The sequence below is a fragment of the Chlorocebus sabaeus genome, chromosome 7, assembly GCF_047675955.1.
Source record: "Chlorocebus sabaeus isolate Y175 chromosome 7, mChlSab1.0.hap1, whole genome shotgun sequence".
Classification (NCBI taxonomy): domain Eukaryota; kingdom Metazoa; phylum Chordata; class Mammalia; order Primates; family Cercopithecidae; genus Chlorocebus; species Chlorocebus sabaeus.
In genome coordinates, this window is record NC_132910.1 from 51,104,454 (window position 1) to 51,129,907 (window position 25,454).

The following is a 25,454-nucleotide window of genomic DNA, read 5'->3' on the forward strand; positions in this document are numbered from 1 at the left end:
GGGGCCTTGCGATAGCCCATAGAGGCTGTGCCATCTCAGGAATCTCAAAGGTAGTGATTGCCATTTTCGGCCAAGGACTTTTTTATTTGCTGTTATTTTAAACTTTAGTTACTTTTTGTTTCAAGTACCATTACAGGTAGAGAACATGCTGACATGTTCAAACAGAATGTTCATTTCTCTTCCCTTGGGCCACCCTTGTTTTCATGAGGCTCCCAGCTTATATCAGTGCTCTTGCCCAATGCTGTGCCCATCATGCAAGAGCCTTCATTATCAGTCTCTCTAAACTTCATATTCTGATGGTCTCAGAGATTTTAAATAGCTTCTTTTCACAAAAACGGAATTCCAGATTTGGAGTGTCAGATCTCTTTCTCCCAGGATTAATACAGGTAAGCATCTGACTTTGCCTGACACTTATTTGACTAAATCTGATAAATTATGCATTTTTGCTTCATTTGTGCTCTGTTCCCCTCTCTCCACCAGGTCAAAGAGTTCTACTCATATCAAAATGAACCAGTGGCCATAGAAAATATCAAAAGAGGCCTGGCTAGCCTATTTCAGACACAGTTAAGCTCTGGAACCACCAATGAGGTACTTACAAATATTATTAAGGATTCAGCATCTCAATAAGTTTGTAAGGAATTCTACTTATACAATTTAAGTAGAAGAGTTACTACTAAGATAATGCTCAGAAAAGGTGAGTTGTGTAGTGAAGTCTTGTTTACCTAGAGAATTAGAATTATTTACACTAAAGGAACGTCGTGGGGATCATTCCAGTGGTTCCTAGACGTCACTGTGCACCACTGTACCATGGAGGGGCTTGTTACAAATATAGATTCCCTATATTCATCCCAGAGATTCTGATTCAGTAGATCAGGGAGGACTGAATATCTGTTTTTTGTTTGTTTGTTTGTTTGTTTGTTTGTTTTTTGAGATGGAGTCTCACTCTGTGGCCCAGGCTGGAGTGCAATGGCGCAATCTCAGCTCACTGCAACCTCTGCCTCCCAGGTTCAAGTGATTCTCCTGCCTCAGCTTCCCAAGCATCTGGGATTACAGGCATGCACCACCATGCTCAGCTTGTATTTTTAGTAGAGATGGGGTTTCACCATGTTGGCCAGGCTGGTCTTGAACTCCTGACCTCAGATGATCTGCCCACCTTGGCCTCCCAAAGTGCTGGGATTACAGGCATGAGCCACCGCACTTGGCCAAATATCTGTATTTTAACAGTCTTTGTGGATTATTTGGATGCCTTGTCAAGGTGGGGAACCACTCGTCTGTACCAACACTGTTCATTTTGCAAAAGAAGAAACTAGAGAAGTTAGGTGGACCTTCCAGTATCATACCTGGGGTCAAGACTGGAGTCCAAGTTTCTTAGACTGAATTCAACCAGCCCATGAGTGGGTGAAAAATCTGATGGTAGGGTTGGACCAAAAGAATGTTGGTTAGCTTGCTAGAAAAGAGACCTCTGCTTCTGTGATGCTGGCAGAGGCCCCAGGAGAAAGCTCAGAGAAGCTAGACAGAATCTGTATTGGGATACATTTGCCTAAATTCAAACTAGTGATGTGTAACTAATGATGATTTGAGTTAGTCCCACAGGATTTTAAGAATTTCTAATCATATTCAGCTAGTTGAAGTTACATACACACACACACACACACACTACACACATACACACCACACACACACACACCACACACACACGCACAGAATCTAGATACAACTTTAACAATCAACTCCCTTGCCACAGAATTACCCATTTATCAGAAGTTTCAATTGTTACCAGGCCATTTGTCTAATTCTGATTGGATTTAGAGAGAAGTAGGAAATCCTACATTATTCCTGAAAAAAATGAGAAGGCGCTAGTAAGACTCAACCAAAGAGAATGGGAAGGAATCAACAAGCTACCAGAAACCTTGTTCCTGTCTTTGTATCTTATCATCCTGGGGGAGAAAAAAAAAGTCCCCTGTGGCATATTAGAGACCTCAGTTTTCAAGTCACTTCTCATTAGAACTCAATTGGCCCACAAGGAATCCCAAACATTATGCCCTTGCTTTCTTTTTAGGTAGATATCTCTGGAAATTGTAAAGTGACCTACCAGGCTCATCAAGGCAAAGTGATCAAAATTAAGGCCTTGGATTCATGCAAAATAGCGAGGTCTGGATTTACGACCCCAAATCAGGTATGATAGATACCAGTTTCTTTGAGGCATTCAAATAATTACATTTTGTAGAGATTAATGTAATAGAAAAATAAAGTAGAAATAGAATTTTGAAGCATTTATAATTTTTAGTTTAGGCTGTAAATTCACATATATGAAATGAATAGACCCATTTCAGTAAGTTGTAGGTGTTAATAATGAGGGATGGGTGTAATGAGGAAGTTGGTTTGTAGACCGAAAGACAGTTTGCTATTTACTTGATTCGATAATTTAAAAGATGATTACTTGTTATAAAGATGGCTATTTATTTATTTAGGTCTTGGGTGTCAGTTCAAAAGCTACATCTGTCACCACCTATAAGATAGAAGACAGCTTTGTTATAGCTGTGCTTGCTGAAGAAACACATGCTTTTGGACTCAATTTCCTACAAACCATTACAGGGAAAATAGTATCAAAGTAAGATAATGCTAAAATTTTTATTTTCTTTGCTATTCTTTGTTATATTATTATACTTGATTTGTAAATAGATCTGTGTGTGTGTGTGTGTGTGTGTGTGTGTGTGTAGTCATGTGTTGCTTAACAATGGGAATAAGTTCTGAGAAATGCATATTTAGGCAATTTCATCATTGTGCAAACATCATAGAGTATACATACACAAACCTAGATGGCATAGCCTACACTACATTATATGGTATAGCCTATTGTTCCTAGGCTACAAACCTGTATAGCATATTGCTGTACTGCATACTGTAGACAATTAAACACAATGATAAGTTTTTACGTATCTAAACATAGAAAAAGTCAGTAAAAAAAATGCAGTATAAAAGATACTATGTAGGTGTACCTTTATTCATAAAAGGTACGTAAATGAAATTTGCAGGGGTGAAAGTTGCTCTGGAGGAATCACCAAATGAGCACTGAGTGAATATCATAGACTAGGACATCACTGTACACTACTGTAGACTTTATAAACACTGTACACTTATGCTACACTGAATTTCTAAAAATCCTTTTTCCTCTATCATAAATTAACCTTAGCTTACTGTAACATTTTTACTTTAAAAACTTTTTAATTTTTGTTAACTTTTGAGCTATTCTGTAATAACATAGTTTAAAACACTTTGTACAGATGTACAAAAATACTTTTTCTTTAAATCTTTATTCTACAAGCTTTTTTCTGTTTTTAAATTTTTTATTTTTATTTTTTACTTTAAAAAATTTCTGGTTAAAAACTGAAGACATAAACATATATATTAGCCTAGGTCTACACAAGGTCAGGATCATCAATATCACTGTCTTCCTCCAGTGGAAGGCACCTACAACCTCCAAATCTTGTCTCACTGAAAGGTCTTCAGGTGCAATAACATATGTGGAGCTGTCACCTCTTCTGATAACAATGCCTTCTTCTGGAATACCTCCTGAAGAACCTGCCTGAGGCTGTCTTATAGTTAATTTTTTAAATAAGTGGAATGAGTACACTCTAAAATAATAATAAAAGGTATGATATAATAAATACAGATATCACTAATAGTCATTTGTCATCATTATCAAATATGTATTGTACATAACTGCATGTGCTATACTTTTATATAACAGTAGCACAGTAGTGTGTTTCCACCAGCATTGGCAGAAATATGTGAGTAATGCTTTGCACTATGATGATAGGACAGCTATGATGTCACTAGGCAAGAGGAATGTTTCAGCTTCATAATCCTGTGGGACCACCTTCGTACATGGGTCCATCATTGACCAAAATGTCCTTGTGCAGCACATGACTGTATTTATTGTGCTTCCTCATTTCAGCTGTGAGCTCCTTGAAAGTAGTAATTATATCTTGTTCATCTTTATTTTTTACATCATCTACAACAATTCATGGCACATGGTAAATAACTACGTTTTAAATAAAATTGTATTAAAAATCAATTATTTATTGAACAGATTTTAAGTTTTAAAAAGACAAACTACTTGATTCATTCTAGTTCATTTTCTAATTTCTCTGACAAATGTTTTATATGTTAAGGTTAAAAAGTGGTAGCATTTGTAATTTTTCTCTTTAAGAGTTTTAAAATGAATATTGTTGTTAAACACATAAAAAGTTCCATAGTAAAGGGATGTGACAAAATTTTTGATATGACTTATGCAACTTAAATATTTAGGCCTGTTTTTCAATTGAAGACCATTTCTCTGGACAGAATTGTTCTAACAGGATTAAGAACTAGAATTTTAAATCTTAGAGTTTCTGTTATTTTCAGGTTTTAATTCAGAAAACAATGTTTTCTAACAGTGAATGTATTATACCTTATGCCATTGCTTCTCAAAAAATTTCCCTGGAGTAGCTCTAATATTAGTACCAAATAGATACAAAATATTAGTAAAAATGCCTCATTACTTGAAATTTTATGGAAGCCTCATCTGGAGTAGAATTTTGCTTTCTACTTCATATACTACCGGTATATCTATAATGTTTTATTATATTTTCATATAAAATCAATATTTTAAGTTACTTATCAGGCCTATGAGATTTCCATTGCTATGTAACAAACAACCCCAGATTTAGTGGTATAAAATGCAACAATCACCGTACTGTTCTCTGTCATAATTTATAGGCTTGCCTTGGCCTTGCTCGGCATCTATGTAGTTGCAGACAGTCAAACTATTTAAAGGTTGTTCCCCCATGTATCTGGTGCATGGGCTGGAAAGACTCAAACAACTGAGGCTCCTTGCGCCAGTATCTTTTATTTCCCTGTGGCCTCTCAGCATGGCAGCTTCATGTCAGACTTCTTACGTAGTAGCTCGAGGCTCCGAAGCACATGTGCTGATAGTGTGCCAGAGAAAAGCTGAATCCTCTTTTAAGACATAGCTGTAGAGATCACGTAGCATTACTTTCACTCTCCTCTATTAGTTGAGGCAGTTGCAGAGTCCTACCGGGGTTCAAGGAGAGGGATGTAGACCCTACTTTTTGAGACAGACAGGTTCTGGAAGAGCATGTCAGACAAAAATATAGTTGAGACTATTTTTGGAAAATAAGCTTTTCTAGCTGTCTTGGTTAATAAGTAGCACATGGTTTTATTGACAGTATCATCTTCAGAAAGCTGGGCTAAATTCAAAAGAGCTGACATCGCATATCTTATACATCATCCAGGCATTTTTTCTTCCCTGTATACTGTTGACATAATATTTTGAAAATGCAAACTTAAATTTTCAAATCTTTTTATACAATTGTTGCTGCAGAAAGACTTCATAATGAGCTTTCAGTTACCTCTGGAGATATCACAGTTTGAAAGACATGGCTATATACAACTTGAATAAATTACTATCTTGTTTGCCAAAAGAGTGGCAATTAGTATCTTGTTCACTCAAAAGAATGATTATAATATAGCATTTCCCTTTGGTATTATGCAGGCAGAAATTAGAGCTGAAGACAACCGAGGCAGGTCCAAGACTGATGTCTGGAAAACAGGCTGCAACCATAATCAAAGCAGTTGATTCAAAGTACACGGCCATTCCCATTGTGGGGCAGGTCTTCCAGAGCCACTGTAAAGGATGTCCTTCTGTAAGTGCAGACAAATGTGTGAATAATCATGACATCAGACTCTGTTTTCCTTTTGTCTCCAGTGAAAACATCAGCTCATTTAATGAAGAAAATTTCTGAAGAACTACCAGCTACCACAGAGTTGTGATGACAGCAGTCACAATATGCACCTGACATGGTGCATGACACACCAATAATTAACAACTAGTTACCATTCATTCCTCTCAAAAAGTGTTATAACTCAAGGGCAGCTTTTAATAAGTCATCTAGAATTCAGGGAGGATAGAGGGCTTAATGAAGTTAGGGGGAAGCATATGGTATCAAGAACGTGGACAAAGGCTGAACCCTGAAATTTCTGTCACATAATAGTGATTTGTCCACAGGTGACATACTTTACTGGCCTCAGTGTTCTGAGTATTGCTGCAAGGACTGAAAAAGGATACCAGGATCTTTGCCTAAATTAGGAAACATTTATTTACCCCAGTTTCCCCTAAAATTACTCTCAGAAATGCGATATCTCATCCCCAGGGCAAAGTGTAGATTATCTTGTAACATTTTTAATCCAACAAAGAAAATTTTCTTTTTATTGCATGAATCAATTATGATATACAGTCAGAGAAATGACTTACCATCCAGCATTTCCTTATCTGTAATCTTTTGTCATAAGAACAAACCATTGGCTTCATGCTCTGTGTGTAACTACAGGGAGATGATCTTTCCTTCAATACTACTGGTGTTTGTTCAGAAAAGTGAAATCATCAAGATGTAATACCATAATTTGCTTAAAGTACAAGACAGTAATTGCTTATTAGTTTCTGAAATTGAGTTAGAGGAAAAACAAAACATTTTAAAACACAAAATCATCATCTTCAAACATTGTTTCTTCTTTTACTTGGATTTTTTTTTCCATATGTCATTTAATGTTCTAATGTAATTTTCTAATGTTGTATGAGATGGAAATTAGGAAGGTGGCTAATAAAGCTAATCTTTTCTTATGCTCTGCACTATTAATTTCTATCCCATAGATATTAAACATTATGAGCCATCTAATATTTTTGATAATTATTTCCTAATTATTATAGAAAATGATTTATTTATGTCATTGAGAAATTTGCTTTTCCAAATTTGGAATTTCAAATTCCAAATTTGCTTTTGTAAATTCTGTTGCAGCTCTTTAAAGAAAAACAAAAACACCTGAATTAATATTGATATGTTCTCTGCCTTCAGAAATGACTCAGTAAATCTTTAGCTAAGTGCAGCTGGAATTTCACTTGGAATATCTTCTTAAGATTAGATAGCTAAAAGGGACTTGAAAAAGAGAAAAAAAGGATCCATTGCTTATTAGAAGTAATGAATAATTTAAAAACTGGCAGCAAGTTATTACTATAGAGTTAGAGAGTTAGAAGTCACTGATAGGATTTCATAAAACTGGGGCGGGGGGAAGTAGTAAAGTATGAAAAATAAGTTATTTCATTAGTTTCAAAGCCAAGAGATGCCATTAATTAGAACTACTTATTAGGTTGTTGCAAAAGTAATTGTGGTTTTTGCCTTTACTTTTGCAACAACCTAATACTATTTTTAAAACTGCAATAGAGTAACTTAGTGTGTGTGAGAATTACCTTTATCTAAATGCTACTCTAAAAAACATAGATATAAGAAATGAATAATTCAGACCTTAGCAATAGCAAAACATTGAATTTCATACAAATAATACAATAAAGAGATAGAATGGGGAGCTCACCAAAAAATGGATTTTCAGTGAGGTGCAGGTAAATTAGAAACCTGATACAATTCTTCAGCAGTTCTATTATTTTATCACTGAAATATTTTGCTGTTAATTAAAATTCTGCCCAATTTAAATTGCACTATGGTAGTCAAAGCCTGGTCTCAGATACAATTCCCTTGGTGTAGCCATGAAATGACCTATATACCCAGAAACCAGTTAATTATTGCCCTAGGCTCTTCAAGCTAAATATGAATCGACAAAAACAGTCCTCCTACAGAGGAATGGTACACAGAGTGATTGGAAGTCCCAGGGGTGTGATATGGGCAGAGAACTATCAGGTATATTGAGGTAAGGTACAAAAAGCTGCTTTTGCTTCAGACACAAGGGACATTTTATTTCTGGGAGAACACCCTTTGTAAATGTGGATGTTCACAGTTGTGAGTGGGGTATGAGCCTGCAGCTATGTTTTGCAGATCTTGGAGCACTGGCAGTCCACCAGGAAGTACCTGCAGCCTGACAGCCTCTCCAAGGCCGAGGCTGTCAGAAACTTCCTGGCTTTCGTTCAGCACCTCAGGACTGCGAAGAAAGAAGAGATCCTTCAAATCCTAAAGATGGAAAGCAAGGAAGTATTGTAAGTTCCCCAACCTTTGTGTGGGGTTGTCTGTCAGAAACATTTCTGGATTGTTGGTTTTTTTGAAGCAAGAAAGACCCCTTTTAAACCGACTGCCCCACCTCCAAAACAATTATTTTGTTGTACTACATTTTCATTGAACAGTAATTCCACAGTTCTGTAATTTAATAGTCACTTGACCAGAAATACAACAGCAGATTTTCGGCAGGAACTTGGAATAAATATGTTGTTGTGTTTATGAGTTTAAATCGGGACTAGATTGGTACATAGATAAGTGAAGGCAGGGATTCGTCATGACACCGTGGGGCATGTGCTGCCTCGCTGTTTTTGAAATTGTGTTCCTCGTGCTGTTGACACCTGAACAGATTTGAGTTGATTTTAAAAAAAAACAAGAAGAAAGGTTTGACTTGTTCAGTTGAAAATGTGATTTCACTAAAGAGCCAGTTGAAACTACGTTTTATGTAGAAAATTGAGAACTGAGGTGAATGGTGAAAAGAATCTGTAAAAATAAATCCATACATTATTTAATATTTGGTGAAAATATGATGCATTTTACATGTGTAATAAACAGAGTTGACTTAATTCTTTCCCCAAAACATTGCATCTGTTTCTAAATACAATGTATTTTTAGTCTATAATACAGAATTTGTTTATATATACAAATTGAGCTTATGATACCAATTATCTTCATTGATGATATAGAACAAGGCTCAATTAATTTGACAGTGAATAACAGTCATTAACATAATCAAAAGTGGAAATTAGCCAAGTTACACACAAGCACACAGCAGTAGCAGTCACTGAGTTCAAAGGACTGAATTCCCCAACAGGAGGAAAATTGTAGCTTTTTTCTGAATAGTCTGTTTATGTTCACTTGCATTTATTTACTTGCCTTAAGGATATTAAAAAATTGATAGGAATTCCAAATGACTATTCAAAGTTGGTTATTCTCTTCAAAAATAAATATTTAAACCAGAAATTGAAAAATAAGCAAAATCATAAATTCTTAGGCTCTGTTTCAATTACAGCATGTTAAAATATATTGGTAGAAGGACTTGTCTTAACATTACTTTTTGTATTTTTAAGATTCTTTAAAAATTTTACCACTCTCAAAGTACATAGGCATTGTCTTAACATTAAAGGCAGACATTACTGAGAATAAAAGTGGAATCATTAGGTATTAATTGAGAATAGAGATTACACTAAACCTTAGCATTATCTGTATCCTAAAAATCTTAAGGCAGCAATAATTTGGAGGACTGCATGATGCATTTTCTAAATCAGATTATTTATACAATATTGAACCATATAACATGCAACACACATGTAGTGTAGTGTAATAGAAAGGACACTAAGATGAACTAAAATCAGAACATCTAGTTTAAATTCTAACCTCCAGTAACAGTATATGCTTCAAGGAAGTCTTTTTTTTTTTTTTTTTTTTTTGAGACTCTGTTTTGCTCTTATTGCGCACGCTGCTGGAGTGCAATGGTACAATCTCAGCTCACCACAACCTCCACCTTCAGAGTTCAAGCAATCCTCCTGCCTCAGCCTCCCGAGTAGCTGGGATTACAGGCATGTGCCACCACACCCGGCTAATTTTGTATTTTTAGTGGAGATGGGGTTTTTCCATGTTGGTCAAGCTGGTCTCGAACTCCCGACCTCAGGTGATCCACCCACCTCGGCCTTCCAAAGTGCTGGGATTACATATGTGAGCCACCACACCCAGCCAAGGAAGTCTTTTATATTTAGCTTCTCTGAGCCTCACTTTCAACATCTGTAAAATAAGGATAATAATTTTTTCTATTTATTGTAGGATAGTGAGAGGCAGGGTGGTGGAATGTAACATTTCCCAAAGAGCCTCTATGTTGTATCCTGTAATTTGCAGGAAGTTAACAGGTATGCAAAAAGGAAAAGATTCTGTGAGCAACTGAGTTTGCAAAACTGGATGAAACCATGTCAATTTCTCTCTGTTGCAGAATTTTTTAGTATCTTTAATCAGATAATATTCTGGTACGTTTTGAATATTTTCTAAAATACACGACCTTGAAAATCCCTTTTCTTAAAGCATTTTGTAGGACTAGTGTTAACATGGAAAACACTTTGAGAAACATTAATGTAATTAAGAAACTATGGACTCCAGAGTCAGAAAAACCTAGATTTCAATTCCAGCAATCCCATTTACCAGCTTTGTGACCTTGAACAAATGACTAGGTATATCTGTGTCTGTTTCCTAGCATGTACAGGGGAATATTAATATTACACTGTCAGGAATGTTCAGTGGATTAAATGAGGTGGTAGTATTAATAACAGCTAATATTTATCAATCACTTACTATGTGTCAAGCACTCTTCTGAATGTTTTACAGAGATAACATAATTTAATCCTCCCAACAATCCTGAGGTAAATACTACTTTAACTTCATTTTACAGATGAAGAACTTAAAGAGAGGTTGGACACATAAAATTTTTAGTACAGAGCTTGCACAATATAAACTCAATAAGTATTATGTCTTCTAGTTATCTAAGCTTAATTCACTAGGTTTTTGTTAGGATCAAAATAGTACAAGTATATCATTTTTTAAAAGTATGAACTACTAAGCACATGTCACATTGTCTGGTGTGTTTAAATAGATGTAGTATGTAATATTTACATACATGTGTTCATTAATATGGCAACTACTCTTAGAAGTTTTACCGTCCCAGGCTCAAAAAAACAAAGATTTTTGATGACTAGAATATGTAACTAGAGTTTTTCTGTAGGGGTTCTATTCTGCTCACACGTATTCATTGTGGTTAAACATAGAGCTATACCATGTTTTTTTTTTTTTTTTTTTTTTTTTTTAATTTTTAAAAAGAACAAAACCTTCCTCCTTGGATATAAGGTTAAAAGATTTTCCATCAAATAAGACTGCTTTAGTTCAAGTAGGCACTTCTGAAATGTGTGTATTTGTAAAGCTAATTAAAGAAAGAGAATAAATTTGGGGACTCATAGCTTTTATGTATTACTATATAGGAAGGAATTTGAACTTAATTTTTAATTGTATTTATATAATTTTTATTTACAAATCTCCAAATTATACTTAGCTTAGGTTAATATAGTAAAATTAGTTTGTATATTCTGAGTATACACTGTTTGAGTGTGAGAGAGGGGTGTTAAAGGAGAAAATTAAAATTAAATGGGGAGGGGTCTTTTTGAGAAAGTCTTAATCATTTCTTCATTGGTTCAAATTTTAAAAAATCACTTCTTGAGAATACTCAAGCCAATAGAGACTCTGTGAATGGTAGAGATTTTTAAGCATTCCTTCCCCTAAACATTGATATCCATGATTATGCCTTTTTTTATAGACCTCAGCTGGTGGACGCTGTCACCTCTGCTCAGACCTCAGACTCATTAGAAGCCATTTTGGACTTTTTGGATTTCAAAAGTGACAGTAGCATTATCCTCCAGGAGAGATTTCTCTATGCCTGTGGATTTGCATCTCATCCCGATGAAGAACTCCTGAGAGCCCTCATTGTAAGTCAAATAGAAAATAAAGACCCTCAGCTCCTGTAAAACTTCTTAAGACTATTAACAGTAATTAAAAGTTTCTTAGATCAGAATGAAGGCTATCAACTAGAGACTTCTGAGTATTCATATCCAAATTGGGGTATTTTCTATCCACTAATTATTAACTGTATAATAAATTATTTCACTTAGTGCCTTATTCGCAATTTCACTAAATAGTATAAACTATATGGTAATTTAAAGATTGTGTTCACCTATCATGTTATATAGCACAGGACAGAATTTCAGAGGGGAGAAGTGTGGGTTATGCTTCAGTAATCAATTTTACAAGATTTGTTTCGACTTCAAAAATTCTCGTGATACTTAGTATACCTACATTGAAGAGAGACAGTTCTTCTGCTGTTAAAGATTTATATTGAAAATGAAAGCTAGACTTCTCTTGTGTCCAAGAATGTTTTCTTTTTAATTGCACTTGTTTACCTTTGATCTAGTGGAATAGTTCATAATCTTTATGGAAAATGTACCCATTGAGAATCTGATAAAAGTGATGAAGCCCCTTTTTACTCATACATAAAATTTTATAACCCCTCCCCCACTTTTATTTTTTGTTCATTGACCCAATGAATCCAATCCATAAACCTCCAGGGTTAAGAATTCCCTATATCGCAGGTTAAAAATCCCTGAAAAGGGGATTAACTCTTCAATTCAAAGCTACATAGCAAATGTGTAAGTGTCTCAAAAGCAAAATTCTGAGTTTGCAATCTAGAAACATAAAAATACTTCCCAAGGATGTATTGGTTACTTTATTTTTTAACTAAAAGTGTGCCTTGGAAATATTTAAATGTCTTGGTAACCTATTTTATCCCTGTTTGGTTAATAGAGTAAGTTCAAAGGTTCTATTGGGAGCAGTGACATCAGAGAAACTGTTATGATCATCATTGGGACACTTGTCAGAAAGTTGTGTCAGAACGAAGGCTGCAAACTCAAAGTAAGTGCAAATCCAATCTCATGTATTACATCATTCTACACCATCGTCCTATTTGATACTCACCATGCTGCCTACTATTGGCACTACTAATTCTCTTTACTCTATTCTACTTACCTTATTTGCATAGCAATTTTTGCCATCTAACATACATTACAATTCACTCACTTATTATGTTTATTGTATATTTCCATTTCACTAGAATGTAAGTTCCATGAAGAAATGGAACTCAGTTTTTTTCAACACCAATTGCTTACCAGTTCCTGGTACATGGATAATATTTAATAAAGACTTGCTAAAAACTGAAAGTACGATAACCTCCCTACCCATATACTTTATTGAGTACCCACTATGTGTTCAGTTTTAAATGGTGTGTATGATATACTTCTTGTTTTCAGAGAAATATTAGACTCTAAGGCTATCTCCTAGAGCAGAACTTTGTCTATAGTTAAGTGTGGTTTGCAGTTTTAAGTTTTGATAGTAGGAATTTAGTTACTTCTAATCACAGAGAACTTTATATTTTATTTTCAATTTCATTTGCCTAAAGCTTTTCTACTTGCCTGAGTGGACTATCAATTTTCACATCTTTCTTACTAAAAAGCAAAAAGCAAAAACACTTTTTAAGTATAACTAAATATGGAAAACCAAAATAGATTAATGTCTAACACAGCCCGTCTTTCTATAATGCAAATAAAGATGCTAAATATATAAAAACATAAGTCTTTTTTCTGTCCACATTATACAGACAGTGTTCCATCAGCGTTTTTTCTACCTCAGACAGCACTATATATCATTTTGCTTACTAAGTGCTTGCTATTAAAAATAGTAGGGAAAATGTTCTTGAAACCAAATAGTCCCAAAAGAGGCAAGCCAAAACTAGAATATACATTAAGTATGAAAAAGATCACTGAAACCAGTAGTACTGAAAAAGCTTGAGTATTAACTTATTAAGTTCTGGCAGAAATTAAATTTATTATTTTTATATTAGAGAAGCATAACTTCTTATATTTTTCAATTTCCGTAATTATTTGAGTAGCCGATTTACTTCAGCTATTCGTGTATTAAATATCTTGGCTAAAGATAAAACCTACATATCGAAAGATCTATTCAGCAGTATTTAATGAGCATCTACTCTGTGTAAGGCATGATGCTAATCCTCAAATATAAATATACGTAAAATATTCTACGATCCTCAAAGAACTCCTAGTCTGTTTATCAAATATAAACAAATAAATAATATTGAAATATAAACAAAGTACTCAGACAATACAGAAGATGCAGCAATGTTTTCTGTTTGAGTGTGCTAGAGAAGTTTCCACCAAAATAACAATTTTTAAACTTAGTCTAGAAGAGGTTTTTAAGTGAAGAGGTCAAAGTATGGAATGAAAGATGTTCTGGGAGACATACAACAATGTATGAAAAGGCCCAAAGTCAAAATGGGCCTGGTATGCTTGGGAACAGTGAGAAATTCTGTGGGGTTGGAACATAAAATATGTATGTTTCTGGGGGCAGATAAGTGAGAATGGAGACACAGGAAAGATGAGAATAGAGACGGAAGGTGAGCTGGAGGTTCATTAATAACAAGCTAAGGAGTCTGGCCTTCATTCTACAGAAAAAAGAGACCAGTAAAGTCTTTAGGCAGATGAATGACATACTCAGATTTCTTATTAAGACAGAAGCAAGATGTTGTGTGGACTGATTGTTTACTGGATTAGAGTTACTGAGATCTGACTGGAAGCATTTGCAATAACCTAGGCAAGAATTAGTAAAGGTCTGAATTAATGTAGGGGCGGGGGGCTGAGAGGAGATAGATTCAAGGGCCATTTTATTTAGTGACTGATAAGATGTGGGAAATGAGAAAGATATAAGAATCCAGGTGACTCTAAAGCTTTCAGTTGAGGATACCAGGTGTATGGTGATGCCAACCACTTAAGTAAGGTTTATACAGCCTGGTTTGGGGGTGGGAGGAGAGTAGAGCTATTAGTTTGTTTTGGCCATGTTAAGTTTGAAATCCTTTGGGTCACCAGGTTCCGTTGTCCAACAGACAGGTGTCCATATTCACGTATGGCTCAGGAGAGAAGTTAGGGTCAGAAATAGAGAGAGGCTGAAACCTTGAAAGAGACTAGGGTTACCTAGGAAAGTCATGTAGCATAAGGAAACAGAGCAAACGATCAAATTTACAGTTCTTCTGATAATGGACAACCCAGTTCTCATCACATCTTTAAAATTACCTTGAAGGTAGCTGCAGACCATCTACTATCATTGGCATTCAGTTTTGTTCATGTTTTTGCGCAAACTTTTTTTTTTTCATCTTTGAGGATGATGAGATTTGGCCATAGTGAATTTACTACTGAACAACTGTAGTAAAGGTTCAATTTTTGTTTTGAATTTTCTACTGTGGAACACTCATTTATCTTTTGCCCAAATCAAAGATATATGAAAGGACGGAAAGAAAATGATGTCTTGTATTAAATAAGCACAAATTTAAGGTAGCTACTGGGCACACTATATGCATACTGTATAAAAGGTATCTGCCATCCTATGTAGTTCTATAGCCTTCCAGAACTTACTTGCATAAAAGCTACTGTCCTGTGACAGTCTGAATGGTGGCTAGACAAGTGCACAACCAGTACTATGCCACATGTTTTTTTATGTTTGTCTTTTGCTTATGTTTTGACCTCCCTGCATCCTAATTGCTTATTTTCACTGAATTTGTACTTGAAAAAATTTAAACCTAAGGAAAAGTTGTAAGAATAGTACAATTCCATGAATACCCGGATATCTTTCATCTAGATTCATCAGCTGTTAACATATTCTCATCTTTGCTTTATCTCTTTCTGTTTTATTTTAGTTATATAATTTGACAGTAATTTGCAGACATCTGACATTTACCTCTAAATACTTTTACTTCTTATTACTTGAGTGCCATTGCAAATAGTATCTTACAATGAAAAAAAAAATACATGTATTTACCAAATTGTGAATTCCCACTGCTATCTCTAATTCTAATTCTAATTCAACACTATAGGGTTCTTTTTTCCCTCGTTTCATCATTATATTTTCCTTCTCCCACTGTGACAAATGTGGTTTTCGAGAACACCAATATATTGATTCATCTGCTCAATTCTAAAACATACACAATATTTTTTTGGAATTGCTACACCAGTATTACTACAGAAACAAACTAAGTAAAGTTCAAGATTTTATTATAGTTCTTTTTGTCCTTAGACTATATTCCATTGCATATGTACAAAGTTTTATGCTCAAAAGTTACTTGGATTAATTCTTTTTTATTCTCTTCTGTTTAGTCATATTAACAAGTTGATAGACATTTGGTTTCATTTGTTTCTGGTTAAACTGAATTTTGATAATTGTTCATCCTGTTGATTTAATTTTATTTCTTGAACATGTGAAATAGTAATGTGGTTCAAAAGACAAAACTGTGTTTTAAAAGTATTATCAAAGAGTTCTCATTCGCTTCTCGATGCTTTTCCCCCAATCTTACCTACTTCCTCTAGGTAAACAAAATCACTGATTTAAAAAAAAAAAATTCTATGTTTCCTTTTGCAACAGTAAACAGATGTTCACACATTTACATACCTTTTTGCACAAAATATATCATTCTGTATATACTCTTTTTGTATCTTACATTTTTCACTTAATATATCATGAAAATATTCACTACATAGAGATCTTTTTCATTCCTTTTGACAACTTCCTAGTACTCCATTGTGTCTATAGACTATGTTTTATTTAACATCTCCTATGAATGGTCATGTAAGTGGCTTCCACTATTTTGCTATTACAAATAATACTGAAGTGACTAATCTCAGGCACAGATTTTTGCTATTGTTGAGATGTAGCTTTAGGGATAGAGTTGCTTGTCAAAAACCAGTTCTGTTTGTTTTTGTCACATTATCTTTCATAGGAATTGTACCGTTTTAGGCTTTCATCAGCAATTTATGAAAAGGCCTACTTCACCATAGTCTCACCTACAAAATATGGTAGCAAACTTTTGAATTTTTCACCAATTTGGTAGTTGAGAAATGTCACTTCTCTGATTAAGTGTGATGTTTAGCATCTTCCCTTCTATTGGGAGCCTTTTGTTAATACTTCTCCACTCTTCCCCGTATCATTCATTCTCCCCAACCCCGTGTGTGTGTGTGTGTGTGTGTGTGTGTGTGTGTGTGTACTTGTAGCCTAATTTCAGAGGTTATGAATCCTGTGGATGAATTAGATCTTAAAACCCTTTATTTTTTAAAAAATTTTTTCAGCCTAGGCTCTGTCATCCAAAGAATCTTTATTTTAAACATGAAACTGAAGTCTCTAATACATATATAGTGGCAAATATAAGACCAGAACCCAGATGTCCCTATTTCTAATTTGCTTTCCCATTAAACTATTAACTTACACTCAATCCCCCTTTTTCTCAGACTAGGACAAAAGGACTTCTCTCATTATAGAATGTATTTGAAAAGTACCTAGTAAAGTACCTACCACATAGGAGGTACTTAAGAAATATTTTTAAAACTATATTGCAGCACTAATTAAATTTGGAATTAAGTAAAAACAAGCACTTTTAAAACATTTAGAGCCAGACCTTATGGTTGAGCTCTAAGAGGTCTCACCCGAGTTTTTACTTAAGGAAAGGTGCATGGTGACACTAAGGCTCCATCTAGTTGCTGCTTTAGCAATTGATAATACTCACTGCTTCTTAAGAATGTATATGTATTTTAAAAAAAAAAAAAAAAAAGCACAACACCTTTATCAGGCTTTACTTGTTTGCTTTTATTCCACTGTGTGCCTCAGTCAAGCAACCAATGGAAAACTTTGTAAAACTGTAGGTTGCTTTCTTCGACCCAAGAATAAAGCCAGCCTTGCCCAAGTCTTCTTCAATGTATGGTCATGCATATATCTAAGGTATATGATTTTTCAGGCGGTAGTGGAAGCTAAGAAGTTAATCCTGGGAGGACTTGAAAAAGCAGAGAAAAAAGAGGACACCAGGATGTATCTGCTGGCTTTGAAGAATGCCCTGCTTCCAGAAGGCATCCCAAGTCTTCTGAAGTACGCAGAAGCAGGAGAAGGGCCCATCAGCCACCTGGCTACCACTACTCTCCAGAGATATGATCTCCCTTTCATAACTGATGAGGTAAAATCTCTGAGAATATTTGTGACATTAACAGAAGAAAAAAAAAAAGCATGTCTGAACATGAGTCAAATGCAAATTCCTCTCAAGTCACTCTATATTTTCTCCAAATAGTCTTCTCTCCTGCTTAAAAATAACTCTAAAATTGCATTTGAGGCTACTCTAAATATCCTCACAGGGTAACATCCTATATCCTGAAGTGTAAATATTGAAGCATATTCTCTTATTTTAAGAAATAAATTCCTTTTTGAAATATATTTACTTTTATAAGTTTTAAGATGCTGTTACATTTTTCAATACTGAAATATCCTGGTTTAAATATAACTTTGTTTGTTACTACAACTACATGTTTCAGGAAGCCAACTAAATTAAACCTTTGTTAGGGCAGACAATGTCTACAAATCTCAAGATAAACCATCTGCCGAGAATGGTGTTTCCAGTTTGTAGCTAAGCACCTGCCCACCAGTTTTGTGTTGAAGTTGGTGGCTGCAAATCATGACGGTTAGGGGCGCACGCTTTTGAGAAAGACAGACCTACATATAAACTCTGGCTCTGTCCTTCCCTGGTTGTTTGTTCTTGGGTGACTTATTTAACGTCTGTATAGCTGAGCGTAAAGCCAGGATTTGAGGGAGTTAGTAAAAGGTAAGGGGAAATGGAATTAAATAAATATAGATGCTTAGTATAGATCCTTACATATTGCATATCATTAGGCAGTTCTAATAATCTATGAAGTTACTTGTTACAATGGAATGCAATTATTTTGGCATTCTTAATGGCTTCAGCCTAGAAGTGATCCTCATAGATTCTGTCAATGGCCCATTAGCCAGAACTAGTCACGTGGCCCCCAGCAAATCACAAAGGAATCTGAGAAATGTAGTAACACATATATATTTTTGTGAACACTCACTATTCCTGCTGAAATGTCCATTTAAAAAATATCTAGATGTGCACTAAGTTTGAACATCTCATGAACAGGTGAAAAAGACCTTGAACAGAATATACCACCAAAACCGTAAAGTTCACGAAAAGACTGTGCGCACTACTGCAGCTGCTATCATTTTAAATAACAATCCATCCTACATGGAAGTCAAGAACATCCTGCTGTCTATTGGGGAGCTTCCCCAAGAAATGAATAAATACATGCTCGCCATTGTTCAAGACATCCTACGTTTTGAAATGCCTGCAAGGTATAATATATTGCACATGTCTCTCTGTGTAGTCAAGCTTATTTGTGTGTTCATGTGGTACCCATGTAGCTGGTAATAATGATGTGGCCATTATGCAGGGTTACGTTGCATAAAACCAAAGAGTGCCAGATTTCCCATAATAGGGCTATTTAGGGGACCAGATGAAACAACTTCAGTTTGGCATTATGAGTCCATGAGTGGGAACTCTGGGTATAATTTTTACTAGGGTTGTCTTGTTCAGTCTGGAAAGTGTATATTGCCAAATGTTTTAAAAGCTAACTGCATTTTCAACAGGATTTTTAAAATACGTACAACAAAACAATGTAAATTCTTACCAAATGGTTTTTTATTGTAACATTTCGAGTGTTAGGAATTTTTGAAACCTCATTTATCACAGATCAAATAAATTTCCCATTTAAGTTTAAAATCTTAGGCACTGCCTACATTTTAAGATGATTCAAAATTTAAAGAGTGCATTCAGTAGAGTTCATCACTCTATAACTCTTGCTGAATTAATTTCCTTCCAGTTCCCAAGTCACTCCTCCCAAATGCAAAGTGGCTCCGCCAAGGTGCCTCCTCCCTGGAATTAGAGGGTCAGAGAAGGAAGTTTCATTTTTTCTGAGTTACATGCAGAACACTGCCCCCAGGAAAGATCAGATTTAAGCATTCACCAGAGATTGGAAGGGTGGAAAATAAAGAGAAAAAAAATGAAAAAAGATGGCATTAAGAGGTTGAAAGAAAGAGAAACAAGGACTAAGACTGAAGGAAGACATAAGAAATGGATGTGAGTAGAGCAGAGATAAAAGCAGGACATTCAGGAAAGAGGAAGGGAGCAGGTGAGTAAGTGAGAAAAGAAGCCAAGCCTCTCTGCAGCCATGTATTTCTAGTAGAATGCATTTAGCTTCTCCCTCTATTTCTTTGTTTGCTTTTATGTGACCCTGTGGAGGAGATCCTGGGTGTACTTGCTGCCTTTGTCTTGTGGCCCTAGCATTTCAGGGACCTGGAAAGAGGAGACAGTGGGGTAGAGAACAGACTAGAAATTGTGAGGAAAGTATCACCAACATTATGGGTCAGAGTCTCAGAACCAAAAACATTAGAGTGGGGAGGAACACTAAAGGCTCCCTTGCTTGGCATCTCTCCACTGTAGGGCTGTGGTCTCCCAGCAGGTGGTATTCAGACTTTGCTTCCCTCTCCCGGTGACAGGAAGCTCACCATCTTTGAGGGAACTTGTGCCAGTGTTGTTCAGAGACTCTCAACATTATGTCTTTGTATAACGTGAAATCTTCCTATTGGCTCTGGTTTTATCCCAGGAGCAAAGCAAAATACATCTAGTCATTCATTCACAAGAAGACCCTTTGAATATCTGAGAACAGCTGTCATGACCCTCCTCATCTTTGCTTCTCTAGGCTAAAATCTTATAACCTAGTGATATTGGAGGGGAAACCTCTCAGGATGCCATCGCTTCCCCTCAATTATTTTCTACCTCAGACCTAGGACCAGATTTCTATAGTTGATTATTTTGATGTTTTGCTGTGTTGTCGTAATGTTGCTATTACTGATATGATTAATGTTATGTAATCAGAAATGAACATCTTAACACTAATTACTTAGACAACAAGATGGAGGCATGGGGTAAGGATTAAGACTTGCTCCAGAGGAGACAGTCATTTCTATATGGGTATTACTGAGCTGTTTCTGTAATTGGAAACTTCACAGATATAGAAGAAATACTGGAAATGTACTGTTATATGTCATTAGTGAAAGAGACTATTAGAGAATGAAGAAAAACATTTAAAGAAATATTTTGCAACCTCTCCAGTTTGGCACAATTTTCCTTTAAGTGTATGCACTATTTAACAATAAAGCCATGACGAATTTTGCCATGCCTGAAATGTGTCTACTAGTCAACTTAAGCCACCTCAAAGCTGGACACCCTTGCCTTGCTGTCATTTTGATACCAAACTAAATTTCAAATATCTGAGTAATGAAGGGGCTAGCCCTAATCCTGATGCTACCACGCCAGCTGGCACCGCCCCGGCTCTTGGAAAGGCATGAGGAAAATTTGGCTTCCTCTTTTTTCCACTGAGGATTTCTTTTTTCCAAATTTGACTTGGGAAACAGTCATTACAATGAATGTGCAGCTTTTTTTCCCCCTCATATGTTGCAGCAAAATTGTCCGTCGAGTTCTGAAGGAAATGGTTGCTCACAATTATGACCGTTTCTCCAGGAGTGGATCTTCTTCTGCCTACACTGGCTACATAGAACGTATGTACACCAAAAAGAGGTTCTCCTTCTGTACCCCACAACTTAGCATTGCTGGAACTGCTATTAAATTACAGTTATTGTGTGTCATCAGGTACTCCCCATTCGGCATCTACTTACAGCCTAGACATTCTTTACTCGGGTTCTGGCATTCTAAGGAGAAGTAACCTGAACATCTTTCAGTACATTGGGAAGGCTGGTCTTCATGGTAGCCAGGTAACTCACTTCTCATGGATTTTGCTTAATAAAGTATGCAAGAAATCAGGCTGAGGTAAAATAAAACATATATACTGTGGGTAATGCTATAGAATGTGTAAGTTAATGGTGGCTTCTGTCTTATTTTGCCCAAGGTTCCCTTATCTGTAAGAGGCTGTATGGTTTTTAGTCACTCAGAGAACGTTTCAAATATGAACTTGAAACCTAAGTAATTTGATCCATTGAACTTGCCAGATGTCCATTTGTCTTTTCAAAGGTGCACATATTCAAAAAACTGAAATTGTACCAATATTTCTCACATAAACATTTAAAAATAATATTTTATTTTTATTCACAGATATATTTCTTAGCCCACTCTCACCCCCAAGTATTTAATTCTAGAATATATTTTCCTTTACTGGATGTTTCTATGAAGAGATTGATTCCCCATAATAAAACCTTTCATAATAGAATATGACGCTCTAAAGGGTCAATCTATATTTCTCCAACACTGCTAGGAGAGAAAAGAATAAAATGTAGGCATTCAACAGTTGGCTGACTTCCATCCCTTTAGTGTTAACCAAATTGAGGTGATGGTCTGTAAAGACTTCCTAATAATGACATGTACTTTCTTTTTAGTTTTTATGTACATCAAATTATAACCTCATAAATACAGCCATTTAAGTTTTTTAAATAATCCAATGCTATAAAAACTTGAGTTTTTATCAATCTTATATTACTATACCTTTTGGTAGTACTGTGGTCAGAATACTATGCCCTTCTGTCCTGAGGAATCACCATCTGTTTTCTGATATGTACTTTGAAATGCAAAACACTCAGGAGTTAAAGGGCTGGGTATGGAGGACAGAAAATATGTAAGATTCCTATTTTTGGTGGAAATAAGGGTGTTAGTCCCCTCATGGTGTTTATCGACTTTTTTTTTTTTTTTTGGCTAGGGAGAAAAGTTTGACATGGAATGGGGTGAGTCATGGTTTAAAGAATACCATGTCCTCACATAGCAGCAGCCTTAGAATGACTCTGCCAACACCTTTCCATCTCCTTTTAGATGCTCTGCAAGATAGCTGATGCATGGTATATGACAGTCCTGGAAAGACTAAGAGTTTCTAGGATGACATCATAAAATAGAAAGCTCATGGTCTTCATAGTCAGACAGAAGGGGTATGGGTCCTGCCTCTGACATATTAGCTGAGTAAACTTGAGATTTTTTTTTTTTTTTGCCTCATCTACAAAATGGGTAATATCATATGTACCTCAAAGAGTGGTTGTGAGTATTAAATAAAAAACTAACCCACCTTATATTCAGGCATAGAGGTTTTTGTCTGTTTTATTTTCTGTTTTTAGCTGTTGCAAATATTTAAGTTTTTGGCCCCTTGAGAAGTTCTAGCTGCAGCTCAGAAGCTTCACCATTATTTACAGAGCAGGCAGGGAGCTTGCATCATGAACATTATATTGATTTTCTCCAGGTAGTTATTGAAGCCCAAGGACTGGAAGCCTTAATCGCAGCCACCCCTGACGAGGGGGAGGAGAACCTTGACTCCTATGCTGGCATGTCAGCCATCCTCTTTGATGTTCAGCTCAGACCTGTCACCTTTTTCAATGGATACAGTGATTTGATGTCCAAAATGCTGTCAGCATCTGGCGACCCTATCAGTGTGGTGAAAGGACTTATTCTGCTAATAGATCATTCTCAGGTAATTCATTCAGTCTGTGAGTATTTATTGAGTCCCTAAAATATACCAGGCATGTTTTAAATATGCTTGGTTCTTGGAGGATACAAGACAAAATTGTGCCCATCTTGGAGCTCATATTCCAAGCACTTGGCCCTTGGTATTGTTGCCCTTTCTCCTTTACTATAGATATGTTATAATTTCATTTATTAGATGATTAATAAGTGTCTTTAATTTGAGGCAAAGAGAGAATGTTGATGCTAACAGAAACAAGAAAGGTTAGGACACAAGAGAATAGAGCTACCATTGTCTTCTCACTTGGCTTTCTCAGGCATGAGGGCTTAGGTGATATTTATCCTGAAGGCAGAGGCTGAACTATGTGGCCTTATAAGTCACTGATGACATTTGTAATGACAGTGATGATGAAGATGCGTACAGTGCATCATTTTGACCCTGCCAAATTAGTAGAGGCACAAGCAACCACGGCCATGAGCCACATGCAAGAAATCATGAAGGCTCTTTGCCCAAAAGTCTCATGTATATAAAATCTTAGAAAATTGTGTTCATTCTTAGAGTATAGGAGTACTTTCATTCTCTTGAGTCACATTCTTCAAACTGGTTTTCAATTTTTGTGGCCCAAACTCTTATGCTACTGTACCAAAAAATGACAATACAATCTTTGGTGCAGTAAGATTTAAGTGGCCAAGATACTGTGGGATGGAGATGGTCTGCCTAATTAGATTTTCTGAAAAACAGAAGAGGGTTAATCTGAATAGCCTTTGAGTTTGAATGTTTGGTGCTTAAAATTTTTCTTTAATAGTTTGGTTTATTTCCTGCTTCATTAAGCATAGCAACAAAAACAATGAAATATTTGCTAAATAAGATCTTATGGGGAATCAAAGTGATCACTGTGTACTCTGAGTCATACTTATATTGAGAATATATAAGGAGATTGAAATGATAATTTACAGATGATTGGATTGACTTGTAAAGTTTGCTTTATTGTTTTAATACATTAATGGATAATAGCCTACATTTGAATTTTGCTTCCATTACCTTCTTGCTATGTGCTTTTGGGCAGTTACTTAATAGCCTTAAGCCACAGTTTCATACTAGTAAAGTGAGGCACCTGGAGCAGGTGGTCTGAAGATTTTATCAGCTTTGTTGTTTGCCAGATAATTTGAGGATTCTGATTTGTTAGATTCTGGTTAAGAAATCATAGATTTTAAGGGCTGCGAGACATCTTAGATATTAGATTGTATTAAAACTCCTCCAAAACCTCATTACTTGGGATTAAACAGTGTTAATTTTCTATCTTTCTTGTTCCTCATATCAGCTCAGGATAGCTGTATAGAACAAAAACAAAAAGCAGTTTAGAGTGGCTTAACTAAATAGTTTGACTTTTATAGTGTAACAAACATTTGGAAGTAGGTGGTCCAGGGTTAATATGGAAAAGTTAAGGTATCACCCGAATTCAAGCTGCCTTCCTTCAGCTCAGCCGTTCTTACTTGTGACTTTTGACCTCATGCTTGTCACCTTGTGATTATCAGATGACTGTTCCACTTCCAGAACCACTTCCTCATTCCAAGACGGAAGAAAGGAAGGATAAGAGGTCACAGAGTCTGACTCTTTTTCAAGAATTGTTTGGAATCCCTGTCTAGGTTTTGGACCAAAACGGTGTTACATGGCTACCTCTAGCTGAGAGGGAAGCTTGTGAACATAGTTTTTCAATGGGTGTCTGAACAAAATTGTTTCTGTCAATACAAATGTAGAAAGGACAAACAGCAGTGCCTCTTGTATCCCTTAATCCTCAAGTCACACATAAAAAAAAAAAAACAGTTCTCAAATTATATCAGAATTTTACATTGCACAATTCTGGTTTTAATGAAAGAATCATCTAAAGGCAGCACAAATACTGAAAAAGTAGTCCACGTTTTAAGACACAGAGGACAGCTCAACACCTCAACACCTCCTGTATGTGCTTAACCATCCATAAACAATGCCTGAGAATTTGAATTGGGGTGTAAAACCACGAGGAGTAATCTAGACCTGGGTCAGCAAACTTGTTCTGTAAAGGGTAGAAGGTAAATATTTTAGGCTTTGCAGGCCACATGGTCTCTGTTGCAGCCACTCAGTTCTGTTACTGTAGAGTGAAGACAGCCATCAGCAATACATTAACAAATGAGTATGGCTGTGTTCCAGTAAAATTTTATGTACAAAAATAGCCAGTGGACCAGACTTGCCTGCCGGTCGTAGTTTGCCAATCCCTGATCTAGATTATGTTGTACAGTTTTTCTATTCACTAAGCTAGGGCAGCTAAGGCAAGGCATATTCTATGAGAAAGATTGTCCCCTAGCTATTAAACATAGCCCAGTGTCTGTGTGTCAGGTTGGAGTATTTGGCAGATCTGAGGTTATTATACAAATTAAGCTGTCTGAGG

At 35.8% G+C, this 25,454-nt stretch overlaps 1 protein-coding gene across 3 annotated transcripts in view; it reads left to right on the forward strand.

Annotated features, from left to right (window-relative positions):
* MTTP (microsomal triglyceride transfer protein) overlaps window positions 1–25,454 on the forward strand; it is a 58,351-nt gene that overhangs the window by 24,143 nt on the left and 8,754 nt on the right. For all 3 annotated transcript variants that reach the window (XM_073017504.1, XM_007999365.3, XM_073017503.1), the window contains 12 exons: window positions 481–588; window positions 2,060–2,176; window positions 2,472–2,611; window positions 5,558–5,708; window positions 7,887–8,044; window positions 11,392–11,560; window positions 12,432–12,539; window positions 17,473–17,685; window positions 18,658–18,869; window positions 21,037–21,134; window positions 21,226–21,347; window positions 22,811–23,038. In XM_073017504.1, the coding sequence (XP_072873605.1) occupies window positions 481–588; window positions 2,060–2,176; window positions 2,472–2,611; window positions 5,558–5,708; window positions 7,887–8,044; window positions 11,392–11,560; window positions 12,432–12,539; window positions 17,473–17,685; window positions 18,658–18,869; window positions 21,037–21,134; window positions 21,226–21,347; window positions 22,811–23,038 (1,824 nt within the window). The remainder of the gene's footprint in view (window positions 1–480; window positions 589–2,059; window positions 2,177–2,471; window positions 2,612–5,557; window positions 5,709–7,886; window positions 8,045–11,391; window positions 11,561–12,431; window positions 12,540–17,472; window positions 17,686–18,657; window positions 18,870–21,036; window positions 21,135–21,225; window positions 21,348–22,810; window positions 23,039–25,454) is intronic.